General features: G+C 37.0%; 1 protein-coding gene across 1 annotated transcript in view; it reads right to left on the bottom strand.

The window, feature by feature from the left end:
- Window positions 1-14542, bottom strand: part of FAM98B (family with sequence similarity 98 member B) — a 33746-nt gene extending 19204 nt beyond the window's left edge. Inside the window, exons 1-4 of the mRNA XM_010965323.3 lie at window positions 14387-14542; window positions 7370-7515; window positions 6102-6236; window positions 1339-1517 (exon numbers count right to left, since the gene is read on the bottom strand). Coding sequence (XP_010963625.2) covers window positions 1339-1517; window positions 6102-6236; window positions 7370-7515; window positions 14387-14457 — 531 coding nt within the window. The 5' untranslated portion in view covers window positions 14458-14542. The remainder of the gene's footprint in view (window positions 1-1338; window positions 1518-6101; window positions 6237-7369; window positions 7516-14386) is intronic.
- Window positions 14543-24122: the final 9580 nt, after the last annotated feature.

The raw sequence follows: 24122 nt of genomic DNA, 5'->3' as shown, positions 1-24122 counted from the left end.
GAGAAACAAACTCTGAAGAGTAATTAATAACTCCAGAACAACGTTTTTGAGCTGGGGTTCACAGGCTTATTCTTTGGTTTGCAAGTTCTAAAAAAAGTTTTTAAAGTTTTTAATATTGTATTTTCATCTTAATGATACTAAAAATTCTCTTACATTAAGACAAATCTTTTTCTTTTTTCATTTTATAAATTATTGATGCAAAACGAGTACTTTATTCAAGGATTTAGTTTAAAACAGCATATCTAGGGGAGAAGGATATAGCTCAGAGGGTAGCATGCATGAGGTCATGGGTTTAATCCCTGGTACTTCCATTAAATTAAAAAATAAATAATTAATAAATAAACAAACCTGATTACCTCCCCCCAAACACACACACACACACAATTTTTTAAACAGCATTATCTAAGTGTCTAAAAACAATTTTAGTACCTATTCTTGAGGGTGAGAATTTCTTTTCCTTTAAAATGCATCCTGTATTACTCCCCTCAAGGATTCCTACAAAATCTAGGAACTAAGTCAGAATTTGGTCTGCAAGAGTAGCATTCTAATTTATGGCTCGACTGAGAGAAAGGGTAGTTTAATAACTGAAAACACAAAATTCAAAAAGCTAGGGGTACAGAGTTTGTAGTTGTTTGTAACTACTCCATCAGCACACTCATTCATTTATTCACTATACAACAAACGTTTACTAAACACTTACCTACCAGAAATTATGGATTTCTTTTGTTCACTACCACAGACAACCACATTGCAATTCTAACAATGTCCATGAAAAATAAATCTAGTTTGCCTTTGATTTTGTAGGAAAACTATTTCTTTCATTATATTGTATTATAACCTTGTTTACACAAGGGACCCTTAAATTTGCAGTGATTTCTATTAAGGCAAACTTTCACAAAGCCTAGCACGCACTCATTAAGATCTGATTCCTAAATATTAGCTATAGACAAATTAGGTTACTTGCATATTAACTCCAAATCCAAAATTTAGTTTACATGAAGATAAGCTTCTCATGAAATAGCATGTACACCTAAAAGGAAATACAGTTGACCTTTAAACAACACAGGTTTAAATTGTGCTGGTCCACTTATATGTGAATTTTTTTCACTAAATAAAAGTACAGTACTACCTGATCCATAGCTGGTTAAATGCACAGATGTGAACTATGAATGCAGAGGGCCAACTGTGAAGTTGAATGTGGATTAATGACCTTGCAGAGGGTTGGTGCCCCTAACCCCCACATTATTTAAGGATCAACTGTATTTTCATTTTTAATACATTTACACATTAGCATTTAGTTGAATTTTGGGAAAATGAAAAATAAAATAAATACAATACCTTTGATTCCACTTGGTTTAGCATAAGCGGAATGTCAGAAGCTGCTGACTTAGGAACACCAAGGGTATCACAGATAGCTTGAACTTCCTGATAAATTTCACTATTTTTATCTAATTGAGAATTTTTACATTTCTTGTTCTGTAATATCTGTAAAGCTTGAAGCTCTGTACTTAAAAATACTATAATAAAAAAAAGAGAAAAACAAATAATGTTAAAATACACAAGAGCTCCTTAAAAATCCCACCTCTGGATATATATCCAAAGGAGCTGAAATCAGGATCTCAATGAGATCTGCACTATCATATTCACTGCTGTATTGTTCACAATAGTCAAGACACGGAAACAAGATATGGAAACAACCTAAGTGTCCTTTAACAGATGAATGAATAAAGAAAATGTGGTATATGTATACAGTGGAATATCATTCAGCTTTTAAAAAATAAAGAAATCCAGCCATTTGTGACAATACGGATGAACTTGGAGGACACTGTGCAAAATGAAATAATGACAGAAACAGAAAGACAAATATTAATGGTATCACTTTATGAGGAATCTCAGTCAAACTCCTAAAGTAAAGAGTAAAATGGTGATTGCCAAGCTGGGGGAGTAGGAAACAGTGAGTTATTAAATATAAATTTCTACAGAACTGAAGATCTGTTTAATAAAGTTTTGAAATCAGAGGGACTTGGCATAGTCCTCATAAGCAAAGTCAGTTATACAAGATAAGTAAGTCCTAGAGACCTACTTTACAGCACAGTGCCTATAGTTAACAATATTGTACTGCATACTTAAACAATTTTAGGAGGGTAGATCTTATATTAAATATTCTTATCAGAAAAACAGTAATAAAGAGGGCAGAAGGAAATTTAAAAAGAAAAAGTGCTTACCTGCAAAGAGTTTACAGGAGAGACCCATCATTAAATAAAAAATTTAAAGAATTGTTTAAGAATGTGTAAGATTGAAAAAATATTCTCTCCCTAATTTGCACAACTCAAGTCAAGAGAGAATGTAGAGCTTTAACTGATCTATATGCAGATAGAGCAATTTGAAAAGCTGTTAGCTTTTAAGATAGACCACCCCAGGCTGTTCACAAGTCCTTTCACTGTCACCATTTTACTTCATCCTTTTATCAGCCACATTTTTCAAAAATCTTAGATGGAAAAAAAAACCAAACAAAACAAAATGGAAACAAACTCATATATACAGAGAACAAATGGGTAGTTGCCAGAGAGGAGAGGTGTGTGGGTGGGAGTAAAATAGGTGAAGGGGATTAAGAGGTACAAACCTCCAGTTAGAATATAAGTAAGCCACAGGGATGTAACAGACAGCATAAAGAATATGGTCAACAGTATTGTAGTAACTCTGTATGAAGACATATGGTTACTAGACTTATCGTGGTGACCATTTCATAATGTATGCAAATGTCAAATCACTATGTGGTACACCTGAACCTAACATAATACTTTATGTGAACTATACGTCAATCAAAAAAAAAAAAAAAAACAGTAAAAGATATCATTTTGGAAAGCAAAAAAAATCTTAAATCATTACAGTCTTGTTTTAAATTTCACAACAAGACAGTTAAAATATTGGGTGTTTGTTTTTATTTGTTTGGTTAAAGTTATACACATATACACACATACACACACTTTAATACAACAGTTTCAACTTCAGCTGAGCAGTAGAAACATCTAACAAGCTGTTTAGAAGTACAAATGCCAATACCCGATCCTCAGAGATTCTGAACCAGCAGATCTGAAGTAGGATTTGGGCATCTGTGTGGTTTTAGACTCAACGTGACTCTCACAAGCAGGCAGGACTGAGAGCCAATAAATTAAGATTCTTCCATGCAATCTACACATGGTAGTCTACAGAGCCCACAAAAAAATTAAGACCAATATGTATCAAACTTTGCTTATGCGGACTATGCCAAAGTCCCTATGGTTTTAAAGCTTCATTAAAACAGATCGCCAGTTCTTCAAAAATTCATATTCTAGACAGAACCTGTGTTCTTTGGAAATGTGCTCTATGTAACAGTACAAACAGGAGTTTAGTTTAGTATTTAAAATGTTAATCCATGCAGACAGTAAATAATGCAGTGAGAAGTCTTCTCCCACTGATTCTCAGATTCTCCCTTTCCAGAGGCAAATATCGTTAATTTCTTGAATATCTTTTTAGGCATATATGTATATTTAGTATATGTATCTACCATCTAAACACTTTTATTTCTTATATACAAACAAGAGCATACTATACATGTTCTGTATACTTTTTATTAACCAGTATACCTTAGAGATCATTCCATATTTACACATTTCATCTATTTTCATTCTAATGGCTATATAGTGCTATACCACTGCAAAGATGCACCACTTTTATTTAACTACTACAAACAATGCCATAATGAACATTCTTTTATTTTTGTACATTTAGTATGTATTTGTAGTCTCTGAACTCCAAGTCAAAAGACAGGTGAATTTTAATTGTGTTACTGAAAATTTTCCCTTCCAAAAGGTTGTACCAATTATTCTCCTACCCCATTCCATTGTCTGTGGTATATGAGAATGCTTACTCCCTCAAACCCATGTTGACTTTTTATTCCTGGTATTTGCCAGCCTGGCAAGTGAAAAATGGTATCCTGTCATTTTCTTCTTGTGACTCTTTAACTTTGCAGGATACTGTACATCTTTTCATGTTTACAAGCAATTTTTTAAGAACTTTTTTCTGTAGAATGCCTGCTCATGCCTTATGTACTTTACACATTTTTCCAGTGAGTTTTTATCTTTATAAAAGCTCTCCACACAGTAAGGAATTTGGCCCTTTTTATTTTATAAATGTTGCAAACACTTCCAAGAAGAACATGAGGAACGTTATTATATCATGAAGATAAAGATGAAATACATGCTGGTTAAGACTGTGAATTGGTATAACCTCTCTGGAGCAAATACGGCAATACATATGTAGACCAGAGATTTTTTTTAAATGTTAATCTTTGTCTAAGTAAAAGTAACAAAAATATGAACAGAGAAATTAATTTAAAATAGAAAAATCTAAATACACCCAAATTTGAAATCTATTAAAAATGTCCATAGCATAGAATGTTATGTAGACAATTTAAATTACTTTTTCCAAAAAAATATTAAGTGATGAGGAAATTTTCACAGTACATGAAATGAAGAGAAGGAAGAGCAGCAAATGCATCTGTAACAGACCTCAATCTTATTCAAAAGTGTGTGTACAAAGAAAAAAGAGAAGGAAAAGGAAATACATCCAAAGTTATTCACAGTCTTCGCTGGGGAGTGAAATTATAAATGATTTTCTTCTTCACAATTTTATCTACTTTGTAAGATTTCTATAATAAACATGTAATTTTTCAACACGTAACAGAAAATTTACCATTCTAACTATTCTTAAGTGTAAGGTGGCATTAAGTACATTCACATGGTTGTATGACCATCACCACTACCTATCTCCAGAACTTTTTCATCTTCCCCAACTGAAACTCAGTACCCATTTAACACTAATTCTCCACTTCACCCTGCCTCCTGAGCATGTATTTTCATAATTAGAAAAAAGTATACCAATTTCTCTTGTATCTCTTTACTTTTACTGGGACCAGAAACTTATATTACCACTATTGCCGAGCTTCTTAGGAGCTAAGGCAAAAAGGGAAACAGATGATTCGCACAGTCCTCACTGACTGACATAAAGAGTATGCAAGTTCCTCATGGCCAGGGCTTCTTAGCTTCCTTTTTGTCCCAGTCCACTAAAAGGTTACTGTGACCTTCTATTAATAACAATGGATTATTAAATCAATGACTCACACTGAACAGGAGGAACATGAGAAATATATTAAGAAATGGGGAAAAGGACACATAATTTTTATTCTCCCAAAACACACAAGGTAATTCAAACATCAACACTTCTATCACCATAAACACATACACACAATTTCTGCTCTAATAAAATTAACATTACTAACACTAGAGCACAGAAGGAATATATCATATGTATAAATGGTACAACCTAAACTAATAGAAATCTTCAACAGATGTTAGAAAAATTCTTTCAAATAGTCACTGTTTGTAGAACTTTCAAAACAGTATGAAGTTAAACTAGCTGAATTTGAAGAAATTTAAGGGCCCCAACACAAATAAATGGATCTGCTATTTATGGTAATTGTTTAGAGACTGCGTAATCTGTATTCCAAATTCACCACTGATAATAGGTCACACTCACTAGTATTCAAGTGGCCCAAAGGCACAATTTTTTTTTAACTGATGTATCTTTAATACATAGAGCAGTTTCTTATACAGTAGTAGGTGATCAGTAAGTATTTTTTAACCAACTATCATTCAGTGCCTATCATCTAATAATCTGCTTAGCAGCCTAGTTTGAGAGAGTTTTAAGATTAAATAGGACTCTGAAGATCACCAACTTTAGCTAACTAGTCATAAATGTAAAGAGAATAATTAGGTGAAGGAAAAATTACTAAAGTACTATATAAATCACAATCACAGGGCATTCTATATTGACCAAATAAATCACAAGTGTTTGAAATCTTAGGAGAGTACATTAGTAGAATTTATACTACATTATTATAAATATCTGAGTCAGTTTTATATTTTAAGCCAAATATTAAAACCTTTCTAATATACAAAATGTCTAATGCTTCATTAATTAAAATTCATACATTCTGACTGAAAATAACAAAAACCAGATCAAACACATGCATTTAAGTGTTCAAAGAAACATTAACTTACATAGAAGTTTCAAACAGTCATCCTTCTTTTTTAAACGGTCTTTAATATCTCCTGATATAAGTACAGAATATGGACATGCCATTTCTTTTAAAAAGCCACTTATCTCAAGCTGGAAGCTTTCTAGATCATCTCTCCCTTTGAAAAAGAAAAAGCATAAAACATTTACTGAATATTCACTATATAATCTGATACTATCAAATCTACCACCAGTTGATTTTACTTTCACATCCAACTCTAAATTTTCACTTTGACATTAAATCCTCACAATTGTGACCCCAAAGTTTAAGTAAGGGTAACCAAACATATTTCTACATATAGAAAGTGAAACTTAAATTCAAGAACATTAGTATTTAATCATGAGATTATAAATATTTTTATACGTAAATCTCTGATAAGTATCTTCCAATGAGCTTTCCATGAAAACAGATGAACTGGAAATAGTTTATGTTAGTAACTGAAATGTTAAAAAGCACTATTATGGCTACAATTATTAATTGATTTCAGAGCAAATTATCCATTTCTATATTTCTATGGATTCAGATAATAAATGCAATCATCTAATTAAGCCCCAGTGCTTATCTCTCTTTCATAATCTAATTACATGGGAACTTGTGTATGTTCTGAGTTCATCTTATTATATTTTGCTTCAAGAGAATGCTATTATATTTGGTAAGGGAAAAAACAATTTAAAAGTAAGGACAGCTTCAGAAGGGAAGGCTACTTTGTCTCCTAGCAAATGCCCAATATACTTTTATTTTTCATTTTATTACATGTCTGAAATTCTACCAATAGAAGATTCACAAGGACTCCAGCTACCAAGACAGTAATGAATTAAAAAAAAAACCTTGTGAGTTAGTAGAGTTTTTTTAATAAAAGAATTCCTATGTGAATCCATGTCCTGAGTTACAGGTTTGGTAATACAATCTAAATTTGGGATTAAATGTACTTTAAAAAAAAAAACCTTAATTCAAAATAAGCAATATTTAAAAATTAAACTTTTTAAATAACCAAATTCAGACTCTACTTTTTCTAAAACACAATACTAAGTTCAACACAGCAGATAAACAGCAATTATTTATAATTTTATACAATTTAAGAGCCAGCTTTGGATTAATCAATATAAAATTTAATCCAAAGATATTTAAATCATATATTGAAGTTACTCATATTAATAGTTTTTCTTTGTACAGTGCACACATTATAGATAAAACTGTAAATCATAACCTATCATTTCATTCAGAAAAGTAAATAAAACTCAATGGCAATACCAGCTGAAGTGATACTTTCTTCCAAGCTGCACAATGATTTTATTTGAGAGCCTAACCAAACACAGAGCTCTGAAAATTCAGGTGAAGACAGTCCATCCTCTGCTGCCTTGGTAAGGGCTTGCTCTTCTAACAGTGGTCCCTTATACCTAGAAAAGAAGACATAAAAGGTTAAAATAAACAAACAAAACCCTAAAACACCTAGTACTTTTTAGTCAAGGTCTGTTGCCTGTTTTTGTAAATAAAGTTTTATGGAAATTCAGCTAATGCATCCATTTACAGAATATCTCTAGCTGCTTTCACATATCTGTGACACAATATAGTCAGTAAAGCCTAAAATTTTTACTATCTGGTCTGTTATAGAAATAGTTTGCTAATTTCTGCTCTATATAATTAACATTTCACTATTTTTTCTGTTTTAAAATTTTTTAGTAAAATTATCAACCAATTTTAAGACAAATATTACATATAACACAAAGTCACATGCAGCAGAGTTTAATAACTATACTAGTTACAAGAACAAGAAAAAAGAAATATAGTGAAAACAGATGCAAATTTTGTTTAAAAAATGAAAGCTAAAAAGGACCTATGAGATTATCTTAACATTAACCATTTCTTTTATAATTTTATACTTTTAAACACTGCTACAAAGTATTTGAATAGAACCTTAAATTTTCAAAGCATTTTTATATATTATCTTAATTGAATTTGATACCAGTTTTCTACTTTTATTGTTTTCTGCGAGTTTTTTTCACACTATAAACTTCAGCATATTTGACGGCTTTTAATCCATTGTACTTATTTTTCTTTTGATACTCAAATTGTCCTATCTCTGATTAGTGGAAGCCCATTCATGTTTGTCAATGAGTCCTCTGACTTGTACCCAGTATTCTTTGAATATTTTCCTTGCTTTCTATGACAGTATGTTCCTGCCCTATACTTGTAATCAGCCACTTCTCCAAGAAGCCCTGATTAGTTTTAATGGTATTTAGAGCACACAATCTGGTATTAAAGGTTAGTCCCTATAGCTGTACCTTTTTAAGAGAAGTTATATCAGGAGTTCACGTTGCTATTTCCAATTTAAATTTAGAATTGTAGGGTTTTCACTTATTTTGCTTTACGTTTTTATCTATTTTCTCTTACAATGAAAATTCTGGTTTATGACATTTACATAATCCTAGTAAATATAAAAATAAACATAAATTACATAGTTTCAGAATAGAAAAATCAGCATTATTACTAATAAAATTATTGTATTGAAAATAATTTCTATTTTTATCTTTAGAATATATTTCAGTAAGGATGTATAGAAAAACAATTCCTTTTCATGTGATTAAACCTCCTACTCAATATAAACATGTTTTTTTGCTTTCAATTTTTAGGGATGTGTCTCTTTTTTGTTTTGATTTCATTTTTATTTAATTTTGCTTTATAATTATGTAAAACATTCATATGATTTCAAAATCTAATTTACAAAACAAGGTACATTCAGACAAATCTGGCTTGCAATCTTAATATTGGCCCCACTATTGTTCCCTCCCTTCCTCATAGGAAACTATATTTATTAGTTTGGGGTTGTCATCCTAAAATGTTTTTAAATGTAAACATAAACATAAACATAAACACATATATATATATATATATATATATATATATATATATCTTTTCAAAATAAAACATAGCCTACCATATACTGTTCTATTCCCAGCTATAAACACACACACACACGTATTTACATACACTGGAGATCCGTAGAGACATTATTCAGTCATTTTTATAGTTGTATACTACTCCACTGTCTGGATGCACTATATTTTATTTACTATGCCTCCACTGAAGGACATTTTAGTTTTTTGCTATTACAAAAGATTTGGCAAATTTTTGTCAGTGTGTATATGGGATAGATTCCTAGATACGGAATTGCTGAATCAAAGGGTAAATGGATATGTAACATTGCTAGATTCAATTTTCCTCTACAGAGGTTGTACCATTAAACGTAGAAGAGTATCCATTCTCCCATAATTCAAAAAGCTGTCAAGCATTTGACCATCTGGTATCTCAGTATAGTTCATTCTCCTATGGCAAGACTGTACATCTTTTCGTATGTTTAAAGACCATTTGCATTTTCTCTAAATTATTTGTTAATATCTCATGAAGGGTAAGTATTTTCAAATCCCCATTTGCAGGTGAGAAATTAAGGCTTAAGAGGGTTAGGATACCTGCCTTAAGTAGCAGACCAGGAACCAGGCTAGGCATGTGTGTGTAAATAATTCCTCTAATCTTTACAGCAATGCTTTGAAGTTAGTATTATCCTAATTTTCTAATTCTGTAGGACCAGAAGATAACATCAAAAGACAAATAATTGAAGACTCTGATTTAAATCCAGATTTGACCCCAAATGTTCCACGTGAACTCTTAAACTTCTGTCTACACTAATTAAGGAAACAAAGCAAATAACCTGGCCATGTGATGCAGCCAGATGAAGGGAGCTAGGACCAGACCATGTCTCTGCCCCCCAGCCAAGACTGGTTCCCCTGTATTACCCTTCCTCCATGTCCTACAATGCTTCTCACTGAGATTTTACAGTAAACATCTTATTTCCCCCTACTTGCTTTCATTTCTACAATAAAGCAATATCATAAACTCTTGAAAAAATTTAGCTTATTCATACCATTGGTGATAAGTTATTATCACTGAAATGCCAATTATAAAATTCAACAAAAATTTACTAAATCACTGAAAAGACTGATCCTGAATATGTAACGCTTAATGCTTCAGCTCATCAAATCAGGAAAAAAGAAAAAAAAATGCATTTAACAAAACTGAATATCAACAATTGTAATAACAACTGGGGGAGGGTACAGCTCAGTGATAGTGTGTGTGCTTAGCATGCACAAGGTCCTGGGTTCAATCCCCAGCACCTCCATAATAAATAAATGAACCAAATTCCCTCCCCTCCCCACAAAAAACCCACAAATAACAACAACAAAAGTTAATAATCATAATAACAATTAACATTTATAAACTGATTTTATGCTGGCCAGTACTATGTGCTATATGTATATTAGCTCATTTAACTGTCACAATATCCTGTAAGAAAGGCATTATTATTATGCTGTTAGTTTGTTCTATAAATTCTTATTTAATTAAGAAAGTGCTAGTCATATTCCAAACATCGGGACACCTCCCCTAGGCCTAGACTCCTCAAGAGCCAAATACACTGGCACAAACCATAGCTGCTGGTCTGATACTGCTTCAAGCTCAGTAATCCAAATCTTCAGTCCAGTAGAGCCACTAGCAAACCTTCTCAAAGACAGAGCCAAGGTCTAATTTACTTTCTGTTTTCTATTTTCATCAACCAACATATAAAATATGAGATCCTTTCTTTCCCCCCTGTCATTTACCCACCCCACAGGCTTGCCAGCTTGCCACTTCTTCCTGCTTCCCAAATTCTTCCACTATGTTCCATCCGTAAACAACTCTCCCATACTGTCGATGTCTTCTCAGAAAAATCTATCCCCACCACCTCCAGCTTTACTCTCTCAAGCTGTACTCTCTCAAGCACCTGAAGGTCAGATGGTGGGGGTTTCGTCCTCCTTGCTTCCTAATACAGCATCCATATTATTGCTCCCCCATTATCTTATAAATATCTCCTGCTCTCTCCAGGCCAATGTGCCACCCTTTCTCTTGTGGTTTTCTTCTATTAATGTCTTGGACACTCAACATTCCCTGTGCCCAGTTTTCCTCTCCATTTCTATTTTTTCAATTATACTGAGTTTCTTCAAAGTCCAGATGTATATGCTATCCAATACTCTGAGCTCTCAGTTCCTCAACCTCCTCTTTTCCAAGCTCTGCCACTACACAGTAAGCCACGCCCAGACCTTGCCATCACCTGGAACTAAATCCACTTCCAAAACCACTCATTTGAACACATCATTCCCTGACCACAACCTGCTCTCTATCCTTCCAGCTGGCTCTTTTGATCTCTCACCTACAACTCTTCTTTGATATTATCTCTACTCCATTCTATTGTTCCCATGACATTCTCTGTATTTACTAGCTCCCTGCTGTCCTCACTTTCCCACCTGTCTAATTCAGATTCAAATATGTACCTTTTCATTTTGGTGCTCAATAAATACCTACTGAAGAAATGAACCCTTGATACTGTCATCTCCTTCAGTTCTAATATCCAATCAATAAGACCAGTAATGGACTTCTTTTCATAACCAGGGCCAACAACCATCACTTCTTGCCTCCATTACTTACAAAATTCTCCGTCTTGCTGACAAAGGTAACTTTTCACACTAGACATCTAATCACTCCCCCTTTTTAATTTAAAATTATTCAATCATGTCACACTGCTATCACAACAAACAACAAAATCCACAACATGGCCTAAAAGGTGCTGTATGCCCTGTTCCTCACCTAACTCTCCAATCCAATCTTCTAACACTGGCCCCTGCTCTCTTCCCTCCAGCTACATCAGCCTCCTTTCTACTTCAAGGTCTTTCATGTTTTGTTCTCACTGTAAGGACACCTTTGTCCTCCTTTCCTTTCCCATCCAACCTCATCTAGTTAACTCCTATTCACCCATCCTATTTCAACTCAAATGTCACTTCCTCAGCAATCTGTCACTAACCCCTAAGACTACATAAGTCCTCCTGTCATGTTATGTCACCCTGTTCTTTTCCTTTAAAGCACTTATTTTAGTTTATAGGTAGGTACTTGTGTGATCATGTCTGCTTCTCCACCAGACTGTAAGCTCTTCTGGTGCAGGAACCAAGTCTGTTTTGCTCACCACTGACTTCTCAGAACAGTGTTGTTCTCAATAAATATTTGAAATAAAGTTCCTTCCATAATGATGGTTCTCAACCTAGACTGTGAAGCTTCTTAAAAACACCCCTGAAGATCATGATTCACTCAATTTGTAGTATATACCAGACTGAAAAAGAACTTTTTTTACAAGCTCCATACATGATTTTGATACACAACAAGGACTGAGATACACTGTTCTACAAAATCATAGACTGTGAGAACTGAGACTTCTGAAATCATCTGTTCCAGCTTGTTTCTTTCACAGATGAGGAAACTAAGTTATTCCCACTCTGTTTTCATTTACAATGTACTATTTTACTAAACTGTTCTTTCACTAGATTTTCCCTCTTAATTTCCCCCTTTAATTTCCTACTTTATCTGACAAACTACCTTCACTGATATCCTAAATGTTTTAATCTCAATAGAAAATACATCATTCACAATCAACATGGGTTATCTTAAACCAATGTTTAATTACAACATATATGGTACACAAACTACTCTTTTTTTTCACATTTCATTACCATTATAGGAAAATTCAAACTTTAAAATTTTTTCCTCAATTATTCCAGGAAAAATCAATTCTAAAGTGTGTAAACTGTTTTACTATCTGCATTGAATAATCTGAAACTAATTTTCCTTGAAAAAAGATCATAGCAAACTTCATTTTTCAAAACACCTATAAAATAGACAAATTCAAGGAATGAAGGAAGGGTTAAAAAAAAAAAGCATTTTCTTTCCATTTTCCACTATTACAGAATCCCACTAGTCTTATCTGGATACTTGGGGGCTCAAACTGGGGGCCTAAACACTTCAAGTATTTTAACTTTTGGTTTTGGTTACTTACTTAACGAAGTAAGTGAAAATTTCCAAGGGACTTCACAGAAGTAAAAATGCTAAGTAGTCACTGGCTCTGCTCCTTCAGCTGACAAACATTTATTCGGGATCTACTAAGTACAAGGCTCTGTGTCAATGAGTCACTGCAAAGTAGGTATTATCAGGCTCCAAAAGAAGCAGTTGATAGGGAAGCAAGTGCAGTTTTAAGAAAATAAGGTGGGGGAGGGGTGGTTCAGGCTTCAGGACAAAACCGCAAATGCACAGCCTATCCTAGTCAAGAAACCCTAGCATGTGGCAGGGCAAACAATTGTGCAGATGGCTCCAATCTCTTTAATTAACGTGTATTTTTTTGACTCTCAACTATCTGGCCCTATGCATACTTCTATGCACTCTCTGCTTTGAACTTTTCTACATTCACTTACCCATTCATTCAACCACTATTTATTGTACCAGACCTGGTTGTAGGATGCTGCTGGGTGCAAGACAAGTAAAGCACCTGTTCTCCTGGAGCTGAGTTGTGTATTAGGGGGCTTGGGAAGGAAGACAATAAATAAATGTGCAGGGCAAGGTAATTCGGGATAGGGCCAAGGGCTGTGAAGACAAACAGGATAAGGCTGAGGGAGAGCCTATGTTTCATGTTCTGAGCCCCATGCCTGGAAGTATTAACATCATTCCAGGAGTTCTCATACCACTTCCCACTCTAAATTGTAAACACAAGTAAACTCTTTGTAGTCCCCACGACTATGCCAACTACTAGTAATCCAAAAACGGCCTTCTTTCTCTGCCTAGTTTATAAATATGCATTAATGAATACAGATTAATACAAAGTTAGTATGCTGTAACAAATGGAAAAAAACGGTTGAACGAACGCACTTGCACTGAACTAAAACCTTTTCTCGGGTCAAGGAAGCAGGGGATTCGCGCCCGAGTCCTAATTAGCCACAGGTTGTACAAGGTAGGAGATAACAGTCGGCAGCTGTACTCTGACTTTCAGCGCTTCCCCTCACGGGCGCGATAACTACGTCAACAAAAAAACCACCCGCGGGGCACGGACATGCTCCCCCAAAGGAGTGCTGCCAGCCAGGCCGCTCGGCGCCTTCGCCGCGGGTTCCCGCTGCAGAGCTTCGAGGCAAGGAGTCTGGAAGAGGGGGCCACGCGCCCCAGCTCCCCGGCCCTGCTCCACCCCCAAAAACGGATTTCTCTCCCGCCTCCCTCTTAACTCCGTCAGCGCCAGAAGCAGCGAGGCAGGGAAGGAGGCCTGCAAACGGCGGCCGGAGCCCAGAGGAGGTCCACGGGGAGGAGACTGCAGCAGCCAAGCAGAGGGAGCGCTTACGTTTTCTGGGGAAAGGCGGCCCCAGGACTACTTACCCCAGCGCCTCTAGCGTATCCAGCACGTCCCCCTCCATCGTAGGTTCGGGACCGGGCTCCGGCCCTCTCATGGTCCTACAGCCCGAAGATGTTCAGCGCTCTAAGGAGCCCGCCGGAAACCAGCGTCACGGCGCCAAGGTTCCGGCCGGGGTCTCAACCCAGATTGCCTAGGAGGGCCTCTGACGGGGGCAGAAACGTTCCCCGCCCGGAGGCGATTTGCTCTCGCGCCGAAAAGCGCTCTATGTAACAATGCTAACTTTTAAAAATAGTAACAATAAGTAATAATGAGGCTTCCTTGTGTTCTGTCTTAGCAACAAGCATCGTGATTCTACCCAAGTTGTTCTCAGCCTATCAGATTCCAGATCTCTTTATAACAAAAATCCTGAAATGAAATATTACCTTGTGCTAGAGTTGTACTTAATGTAATTTTTAAATCCATATATACACGACAATGCTCCACCTTTGAAGAAGACATAAAGGGGAGGAAATATATAACAAAATAATTTTGTTTTGTTATACATTGTAGATGAAGTTGTTACCAGGAGGAGGAAAACAAATTACCTCGGTTCTTAGTCACCCGAAAAAAAACGAATTTTTAAGGAGAGACAGAAAGCATGATATAAGTAATATTTTTATTAGTCAAGTAAAAAGGTAGTAAAAGACAGCACCCTCCCAAGAATTGGGAGCAGGCCAATCCAAGAGAGGAAAAATGGCCCCGCTCCTTTGTTTTTCCATCATTATCCTGGCTTAGGGGTATTTCTCTGATTAATTAACAGCTCAGGTTCTTTGAGTGCTCAGGCTGATTGACAGCTCAGATTCCTCGTGCTCTGGCACGCCAATCCCCTTTCGGGCAGTTTCTTACCAATGAAGCACAGAGAAACCCACTGGAGGGGGCTCAAACTGAAATGTTAATTATATTATAATGAGCATTGGGTCAAGTTTCGCTGGGTCCTTCTCATGCGCAGCTGCAGCGTTTTGATTTTAGCTGGTTTCTTTTGCTGGCCTTCATTTAGAGAAAGTAAGTTTCTGGAGTCCCTTATCCTGAGTGCAGACTTACTTTTCTGGGTTGTTCCTTTCCCCTTTCTCTCCCCCTGCCCAGTGCTCATTTTTATCTAACTGCCTAACAAAGTGACCAGAGGCTTGCATCGATCTGTAGAATTCTCTTCAACATATAGACTATGTGTTGTACTGCTGACAAAATATAGGTGAATTGTAAAAGAAACTAAAATACCATGGGCAGAATAGGGTAGTTGATGTGATTTTCCAAAACTGTGACTAGCTCTCCATAAAGCTCCAAACAAACAAAACAGAGTTCCCTCGATGTACTATTTATGGAGAATTCAGTATCTATATAAAGGATGAAAAAAAATTTAGGGTTCATATGTAAAAGGGAGTCAGCATAGAGTGTAAAACCATTGTTAACAATGATATCACCCATATGAATATCCAGATAAACTATTGAAAGTTGTGCAAAACAGAGAACTAACGGTCCTTGTAAAGGACTGTCCCCTATCTTACAGACACATAGCATCCCTGGCCCCAAACCACTTATGTCAGCAATGCTCTCACCACCCTAATCATTGTTACAAATAAAAAGCTTACCAATAAATCTGTAAAATCCCCTGAGGGAAGCTTACCCATAAATTAGAATAAATTTCAATAATGACTCCTCTACCATAAACCCTAGGCTTAAACGTATTTGCAGCTTAATGTATTTGAATTTATCTTTAAACCAGAGAGAGAATTTATGTTCTGAGCGGTTATTGCCTCCCTCAAAGAGTTGAAGTCATAAAGAGTACTATTCCCAATAATCTTGGGAGACACCAATAGGGACACTTCATAATGGTAAGTGTCAAGACTGCAAGATGCTGTAACAACCCTAAATGTCTACTTGCTTAATAAGTAGCCTCAAAATATATATAACAAACAAACCTGAGGGAGAAATAAGCAAATCCACAATTTACAGAGGAAGATTTTAAACAAATATTTCTCATTAACTGATGTAATAAGCAATCCAAAAAGACTGATAGACATACATAAGACTTGGAAAACATAACTTATAAATTTGACCTAATTGCCATACATAAATTACTGCTCCCCAAAGCTTCAGAATATGAATTTTTCAAGTGCATGTATGTCATTTATAAACAGTATAAACTTTATACTGTACGTGAAAGTAAGTCTCATCATATTCTAAGTGTGAAATCATAAAAAGTATGTTCTCTGACTACAACAAAATTAAACAAGGAATCAATATGAAAAAAAAACTTTTAAAAATCCCCAAATATTTAATGTTTGGAATTTAAGCAATGTACTTCTAAATAATCAGGGATTAAACTAGAAATCAAATGGATACAATATTTGAACTGAATGATAATAAAATACCACACATCAACATGTGAAGGATGCAGGTAGACTCATTCTTAAAAGAAAATATATAGCATTAAATGCCAATATTAGAAATGATAAAAGACTGAAAACTAATTATCTAAGTATCAATATCAAGCTGAAAAGCAGTCATTAAATCCAAGGAAATAGAAAGATAGAAATAAAGATAAGAGTAGACAGCAATGAAATGGGGAAAATACAGTAGAGAAATTAAGCCAAATTTGAGTTTTTTTGCAGACTAATAATATTGACAGACTTTTACCCAAGCTGATCAAGAAAAAATAAACAAAAAAGAAGACACAAATAACCAATATCAGGAATAAAAAAATGGGACACCAATACTGTTTATCAGATATTAGATAGTTAATAAGATGTTATGAATAATTTTATGCAAATAAATTTGGAAATTGTAGATGAAATTGATAAATTCCTTGGGAAACACAGTTTAACCAAAAAGATAAAAGGAAAACAAATTATGAATAGCTCAATATCTGTTAAAGAAATTGAATGACTAATTAAAATTCACCCACAAAGAACGCTTTCCTGCTGATTTTCTCCAAACATTTAAGAAAGAAATAACACAAATCTTATACAAACTTTTCCAGAAACTAAAAAAAAGGAGCATTTTGCAATTTTGCATTTTTATGAAGACAAAATTACCTCAAAACAAACATCAATAAGGACATTACTAGAAAGGAAATTTATAGACCAACTCCTCTCACGAATACAGTCCCCTGAGTATGACAAAGTCGCCACCGTAGTTCAGGTCTTTTCAATGGGATATCCAAATTGTGACCTTTATCTCATGCTACTATTGGCACAAATAATCAATTAACTACCTGTATTAAGGAATAGAAGAGAGTTTTATTCCAGCCAAGTTGAGGACTGTAGCCTGGGAGGCACAGATTCAAGAAGCACTTGAATTGTGTTCCGCCTAACTACAATATGGGGGAGGCTTCTACAGGCAAAACTGCAAAGTTCCATAAGCTGTTTGTCAAGATACAAGATTGGAGCTGGTGAGAAGTAAGGACACTTGGTTGGTGTCCGAAATGGTTGCATACTTCAAGGAGAGGCCTAGAGACCACACGGTTGCAGCTGGCAGTGGCTGATAAATATTCTGAACATGGCTGGTGGTGTCCTTAAGTTTATACAGTTCAGAATATTCAAGTTCTCAGTAACGCAGGAACATGTCTGAAACCACATCCACAATGGCCACCAGGCTCCATTTTGGATGGCTGAACCACAGTTACTCCATTTTAATTTTTAAATGATCTTAAATATGTCATCACTAAACACAAAAATCAATTCCAGATGGATAGTTGATGTAAATTACAAGATTAAACAAAGTTTCTGGAAGATAATATAAAATATATTTGTGAACTTGGGATAGGCAGATAGTACTTAGTCTATTGCTTAGGGCTTTTGTGTCCTATTCCACAGGACATAAAGATATTCTATATTATACTGACAACTTGGCCTTTATTAAAATTAAGTCCATAAAAAGACCCCATTAAGAAACTGAGAAGGCAAGCTATACAAATGAGAGAAAAGATCTACAATACATATATCTGACAGGGGTTCATATTCAGATTATGTAAAAAAAAATCCTTCAAATCAATAAGAAAAAGTCAAACAAGTCAAAGGGGTAAAACTGGAAAAAAAGACGAATAGGCATTTTGCCAAAGAAAGCATTCAAATGGTCAACAATTATATGAAATAGCACTCAACTTCACTGCCATTAGAGAAGCAAATTAAAACAATACTGAGATACCACTATATACACATAAAGAATGGCTAAAATTACCCCCCCAAACCCCACATCTAATGTCAGCAAGAATGTAAAACTAGAACTCATACACTATCAATGGGAACATAAACGTAGGGGGTAAAATCAACCAGTATTTATTAAAGCTGAATCTACACCATCCATGTGGCTCAGCACCAAAAGCCGTGTACAAGAATGTTCACGGCAGCATGATTCACATCAGCCAGACTGGAAACAATCCAAACATCTTTTTACAGTAGACTGGACAATTAAGGTGTAACCATGCAATGGAATGCTATATGAAGTGAAAATAGACAAACCACTGCCACATACACCATTAATGAATCATAGAAACACAAAGTGAAGCAAAAGGATCCAGGCATAAAGAGTTATTTTTACTGCAAAAGAGTTCTGAAATCTTTTTCAAAAGGTTTAAAAGCAGACAAATAGTGATCTTCTTTGTGAAGGGATAATGACTGGCAGAGGTACAAGGGAGGGGCTCTCTGGCGGTGATGACGTTCTGTATCTTGAACAATGTCTGTGTTCAATTTATAGACACTCATTGACCTGCACTTATCTGTATATATGTTTTTTAAGTTTACTTTAAAAATAAATTAATTTTGCACCCTTAAAAATGGCGAAGACAGCAGATTTTTGCTGTCAGTGAAAAAAATGAATGATGTAAAGTGCTTAAAATAGTGTCTGGTACACAGGAAGTGCTTAATAAATTGTATCAATTGTCTTAGCCTTGGTTCGGTAAACAGTTTGAGGAGAAGCTTAGGTGGTAAGGGGTTATCGGTATGTCGCATCCTAGGGGAGCAAGAACCATGGAAGAAGCAAGTGAGGCAGGAAAGGAGAGTGAATATATAGCAGTGGGTTCCCGAGCTGCCCACAGTCGGATGGCCCTGCCTCTTCACTGATGTCTCGTGAAGCTACTGCATTTCTCACGCACTTCTCTGGGTGAAGGATGAAGAATGTATCAGCTAGCTCATAATTTATCTGTCAAAGTTTGCTCCAGGAGGAGGATGACCGCCTCACACTTCCAGGTTACACGTGCACCGCAGCAGCTTGACGGAGTCCCAGGGCAGAAAATGCCAGGCACATGGCATGGGCACAACACTAGAGTGTACCCACAAGTGGCCTCAAGATCCCAGAGCAACCACAGCAATGAGGCGTTCGGTCAGTAGCAAGGAAGGTAGCAGCAACCACCTCCAAGACCACTTACCGCACAAGCTGCTGCTCTGGCCAGAGCACAGTGCGCATGCGCAGCTCTGGGTGGTGCCCGAACTAAATCTAGTCGGTTCAGCCCATGCCTCACTCAGTCTCTTGCACTCGCTTGTTATATCTGGGCCTAAATACCCTCCCTTCTTCCCTGACAGGAGGGATACAGTCTGTCAAGGTAGTGGACATTGTAACATCCTCAACAGACCTTAAAATGATTAGCAAATCTGAGTATTTAATAGGCCATTTCACCCTTTTCGGACAGCTGCTTCTCAGAGGGTACATGGTAAGCGGTAGCGGTAAATATTTTGGTGTTTCACCCATTATCTCACCATCTTTGCCATAAAATGGGTTCCTTATTTCAAGTCAATGCTGTCATAAGTGAGACGTCCTGTGAGCCCTCAGCTGGTGATGCCAGCAAAGAAACTGTGGGCAGAAAACGCAAACTCTGATCCAGAATCACAATCCTGTCTAAGATGGAATATAACCAATCTTCCACCAGGTGCCTGGCTGGAATCCCCAGAGAAAAAAGCCACTGTCAGGCCCCAGCTGCCCACATGGCAGCATTCAGTACTACAATCATGTACTCTGTGTATTTTCCCTCCTTTCCTGCCTGACTTTTCTCTTCCATCATTCTTGCTTCCCTAGGATGGGTCTCACCAATAATGTATTGGCAAGTGAGCTTTTGCCTCCACGTGTGTTTTCTGGGGAACCCAGGAGAAAACTGATAGCATTCAGTGCTTATTATGAATCTGACACTGTACTATACACTTTACCAGATTCACTAATTTTTAAGGTAAACTTTTAGAAGAAATTAAAAGCACAGCACATATACAGACAAGCACAGAATTGATCACCCTTGATGAAGGGAAACCCAGGTTGTTGGGTCAATGTATAACTCACCCTTGCTACCAGGGCTGCTCTGTTCACGGGCCCTTTAGGAAAGCACTGGGGTGGCTGGGGACAAGGTCTGGCTAACATTCATGGGAAGGATCATCGTGTCCTCCCAATTGTTGAGTGTATCTTCTGCACTAGACATGTTTTCATCAGCCTTAAGACGAGACACGAAGAACCATATCCTTTGGGCCCACTCCCTTCGATCTCAACATGAATCTCTCCCCCAGACCTCTTTGTCCCTAATTTTCCAGCCGGGACCTTTTCTTTCCCAGGAGTCAATATCCATACCTCCAACATGCTGGACTACAAGGAAAAATTGCTCTAAGGCAGTCCCTGGGCTACAGTAAAAGGAGGGCATTAACCAGCTCATCTCCTTCTATATCTTTCCCACTGACCCCAAATGCCCTGCACTTAAGGTTGCATCATTTTCCCCCTTTGATACCTTACCTAGGTGCCACATCTCATGTTCTGTACAGAAGTATAGAAGGAGCCAGAACCTCCAGATGTGCATGGCTGGTTGGTCGAGAGATGTGATAATGGCAAAGGAAGAGAACCCAGAACTGCAAGGGCAAGAGACCAGCTGGCCTCAGACAGAGGCCTGAGAGGAGTCAGGCAGATACATGGTAGCTGAGGTGAAAGAAGCCGCTACGTCCAAGAGGAAACCAACATAAAATTGGTGTCCAACACACCACGGCCTAAATAGCCAGGCCCAATCTGGCTCCTGCTCACCTCTCCAAACTCATCTGCCCTTACTCCCCACACTGTTCACTTCACTGGTCTCTCATCACTTTCTCTGTTGACTGCATCTCTCATTCCCAGAGAGTACTTAATATCCATTTAGGGAACAGAAAAAACAGAACAGAACTGGGGTATCCAGAGACACACTGTTTTGAACTCTGAATATTCTAAAATATAGAATAGGGCCACTGAGAGATTTGCTTGAAGAAGAGACCTTCAGAAGCTCATTTGGAGAGGGTGAAGCCCAGAGGGAGGGTTCTAGAGGCTACTGCTGAGTTTGAACCATCAACTTTCCTTCTAGCTTGACCAGTTTCGTTCCCCAGGGAGGATCAGGCATTAAAAAATCTACACTGGGGCCCAATGTCTGGGAATAGGGACCAAGTCTAGAGCATCATGGGATTTACGTCCCAAGAAACAAAGAAACAATGAAGGAGAGAAGGTGGGAACTGTAGAGTTCCCCTAAGACGCAGCTTCCTGACTCGTAGGCTTCTGATTTCTGAGAGCAAGAAGGATAGTGATGTTAACAGAAACTGGGAAATTTCCAGTGGGCAAGGCAGAGGGAAAGAATAAAATGAAACGCCGCTTTGTAAATGCTTCCCTAAAAGCCCTGGGGAATCCTCCCAGGCCTCTTTCAGCCACAGGGAGGGTGCAGCTAATCTCGAGAACCTCTGCCTCTCACACCGCCACCAACAGGAATAATTCCACTTTATCTCTTGTTGTTCTCACGGTTTACAGACCAAGCTAACATTTCTTTGAACAAAGATTTCTAATTTAAACATTTTTGAGAGCTACTATTGCAAGGCATCATACTAGCTGCATTTTGGTTCCTAGCTTCTCTGTTATTTGCTTAAAAATATGAAAACACAGGGATCTGACTGACTTCACCTGTGCTAGCTCAAAAGCAAGGACACCAGCCACGAAGAACCCCTGGAAAGCTTTCTCCACAAAGAAGTATCCAGGCTCCATCCTCAGAGATTATGAGCCAGTAAAAGAGATAGGACCTAGAAATCTACACACATTAAAGTTTTTTTGATGATTCTAATGAAGAGTAAAGTTCTGAAACCACTCTTGTACTAAATATTTACATATATTTTGAATTTAAACAATCCATAGCATAAATCAGCTAACTTCCCCTTTCAGATGTACTTTAAAAAATATTAATAAAAAATTTAAACATTTTCCAAAAGTGGGAGGGGAGGAGGAGAGGGTGAGGAGACTCAGTGTGGTAACTTGTATGACACTTCAGTTTTTCCAATTCTCCCCAAATGTTCACGCATAAATCCTTCTCTTACCAGTTGGTCATCACATGCAACTTTTTTGACTTCTGACATCTGCTGCTCCTGTAAGCCACCATTCACAGTGCAAGTGTCTGTCATGCCTCCACTCCCTCTCATTGTCCGTTTTCTTCTAGTCTGAGCCGCTGTTCCAGTGACCAGGCCTTTGTGGAGCCTCATCGTTGCTACCCAAGCCAGTGACTCGCCTGCCTGAGCCCGGCGTTTATAGGCTACTCAGGTGATCCAGATAACCAGCTAGATTTGGGAAATGCAGCCTAAGTCCTATTCTCAATAGCTTGCCTCGCTTTTCTCAACAGCGCTGTGTTCCTTCCAGGTAAATAATACCTTATTCCTTTGGAAGACTTTGACACAAATCAGCAAGACAAAATATTAGTTTTACAATCTGAAACATATTTCTTCACACAGATTACCAGTGAAGCCACGCAAACATCTCAGATCTAAGTGCATCAATTAAACCCCATCTCCCCATGATAAAAGTGTTCAGACCTTGTTCTAATAGGAATCATGTGAACTTAATTCAAATTGATTAAAGCGCTTTGTTTAGATTTCACTGGATAGTTCGAATCTGATTGGACTGTAACTGGAAATTCTGTAAAGGCAGCAGTGTCTGAGTTCAAAGTATTGCTTAAAAACGAAACAAACAAATGCTATCATGTATCAATTTAAGTTCTGCCTAGCTAGCAGTAACTTCTGAAAATGCCTTTTGGGAAGAGGAATGTTTCACACTTTTAGAGCAAAGTAAAACATCTGATTGGAAAGACATCATTAAGCAAATTTTTGTGTTCTCGGAAGCTTACCGTGTCTAAACAAACATTTTTCTTCTAGTTAGTGGGATGTAGAAGAAAAGATGGACTTTAGCAGCAGATACATAATTTGATTCCCTCTACTGAGTCAGCCACTGAATTCAGGAAGAGACGAGTGTGTCAGCAGCCTAAGTGAGCAGACTGTGGGGCCCAGGCCAAAGTTCACAACAGCGTGCACCTGGCAAGAGGTAAATGTACGCATGCGCTAGTGCATGCGCGAGCGTTAAGAACACGATGCATGCGCCACTAGCGTTATAAGGACAAGAGCCTACACCTGAGCGCGCGGGGCAGCCGCTTTACTGCAATAAAGTGCTGTTTTGCTCCATGTTGGCTCCTCGCATATTATGTGGGCTCCCCTCGCCTTCTTATGGTTGGGGCAGCTCACCTCCTTGAATCCCTCTTCCGCCTCCCTCAGCTGACAGACTCCAAGGATTTTTTTTTTAAAGTTCCAAGTTAGATAAAAAATATTTAAAACCTGTATTCCAAATGGAAAAGTCTGATAGAATTTAGAGTCAAGTATAAAGATGCACAGTAATCAAACCCTAGAACTGAGACACGAATCCGATCAAAGCACAGTAGGTATTGATAATTAAGAAAAATACTACGCTCCCGTATTTCCTGCTTCGAGA

This window comes from Camelus bactrianus, chromosome 6, assembly GCF_048773025.1.
Source record: "Camelus bactrianus isolate YW-2024 breed Bactrian camel chromosome 6, ASM4877302v1, whole genome shotgun sequence".
In the NCBI taxonomy this organism is placed as follows: domain Eukaryota; kingdom Metazoa; phylum Chordata; class Mammalia; order Artiodactyla; family Camelidae; genus Camelus; species Camelus bactrianus.
The sequence above is the reverse complement of the archived record's forward strand: the minus strand, read 5'-3'. Positions and strand labels throughout refer to the sequence as shown.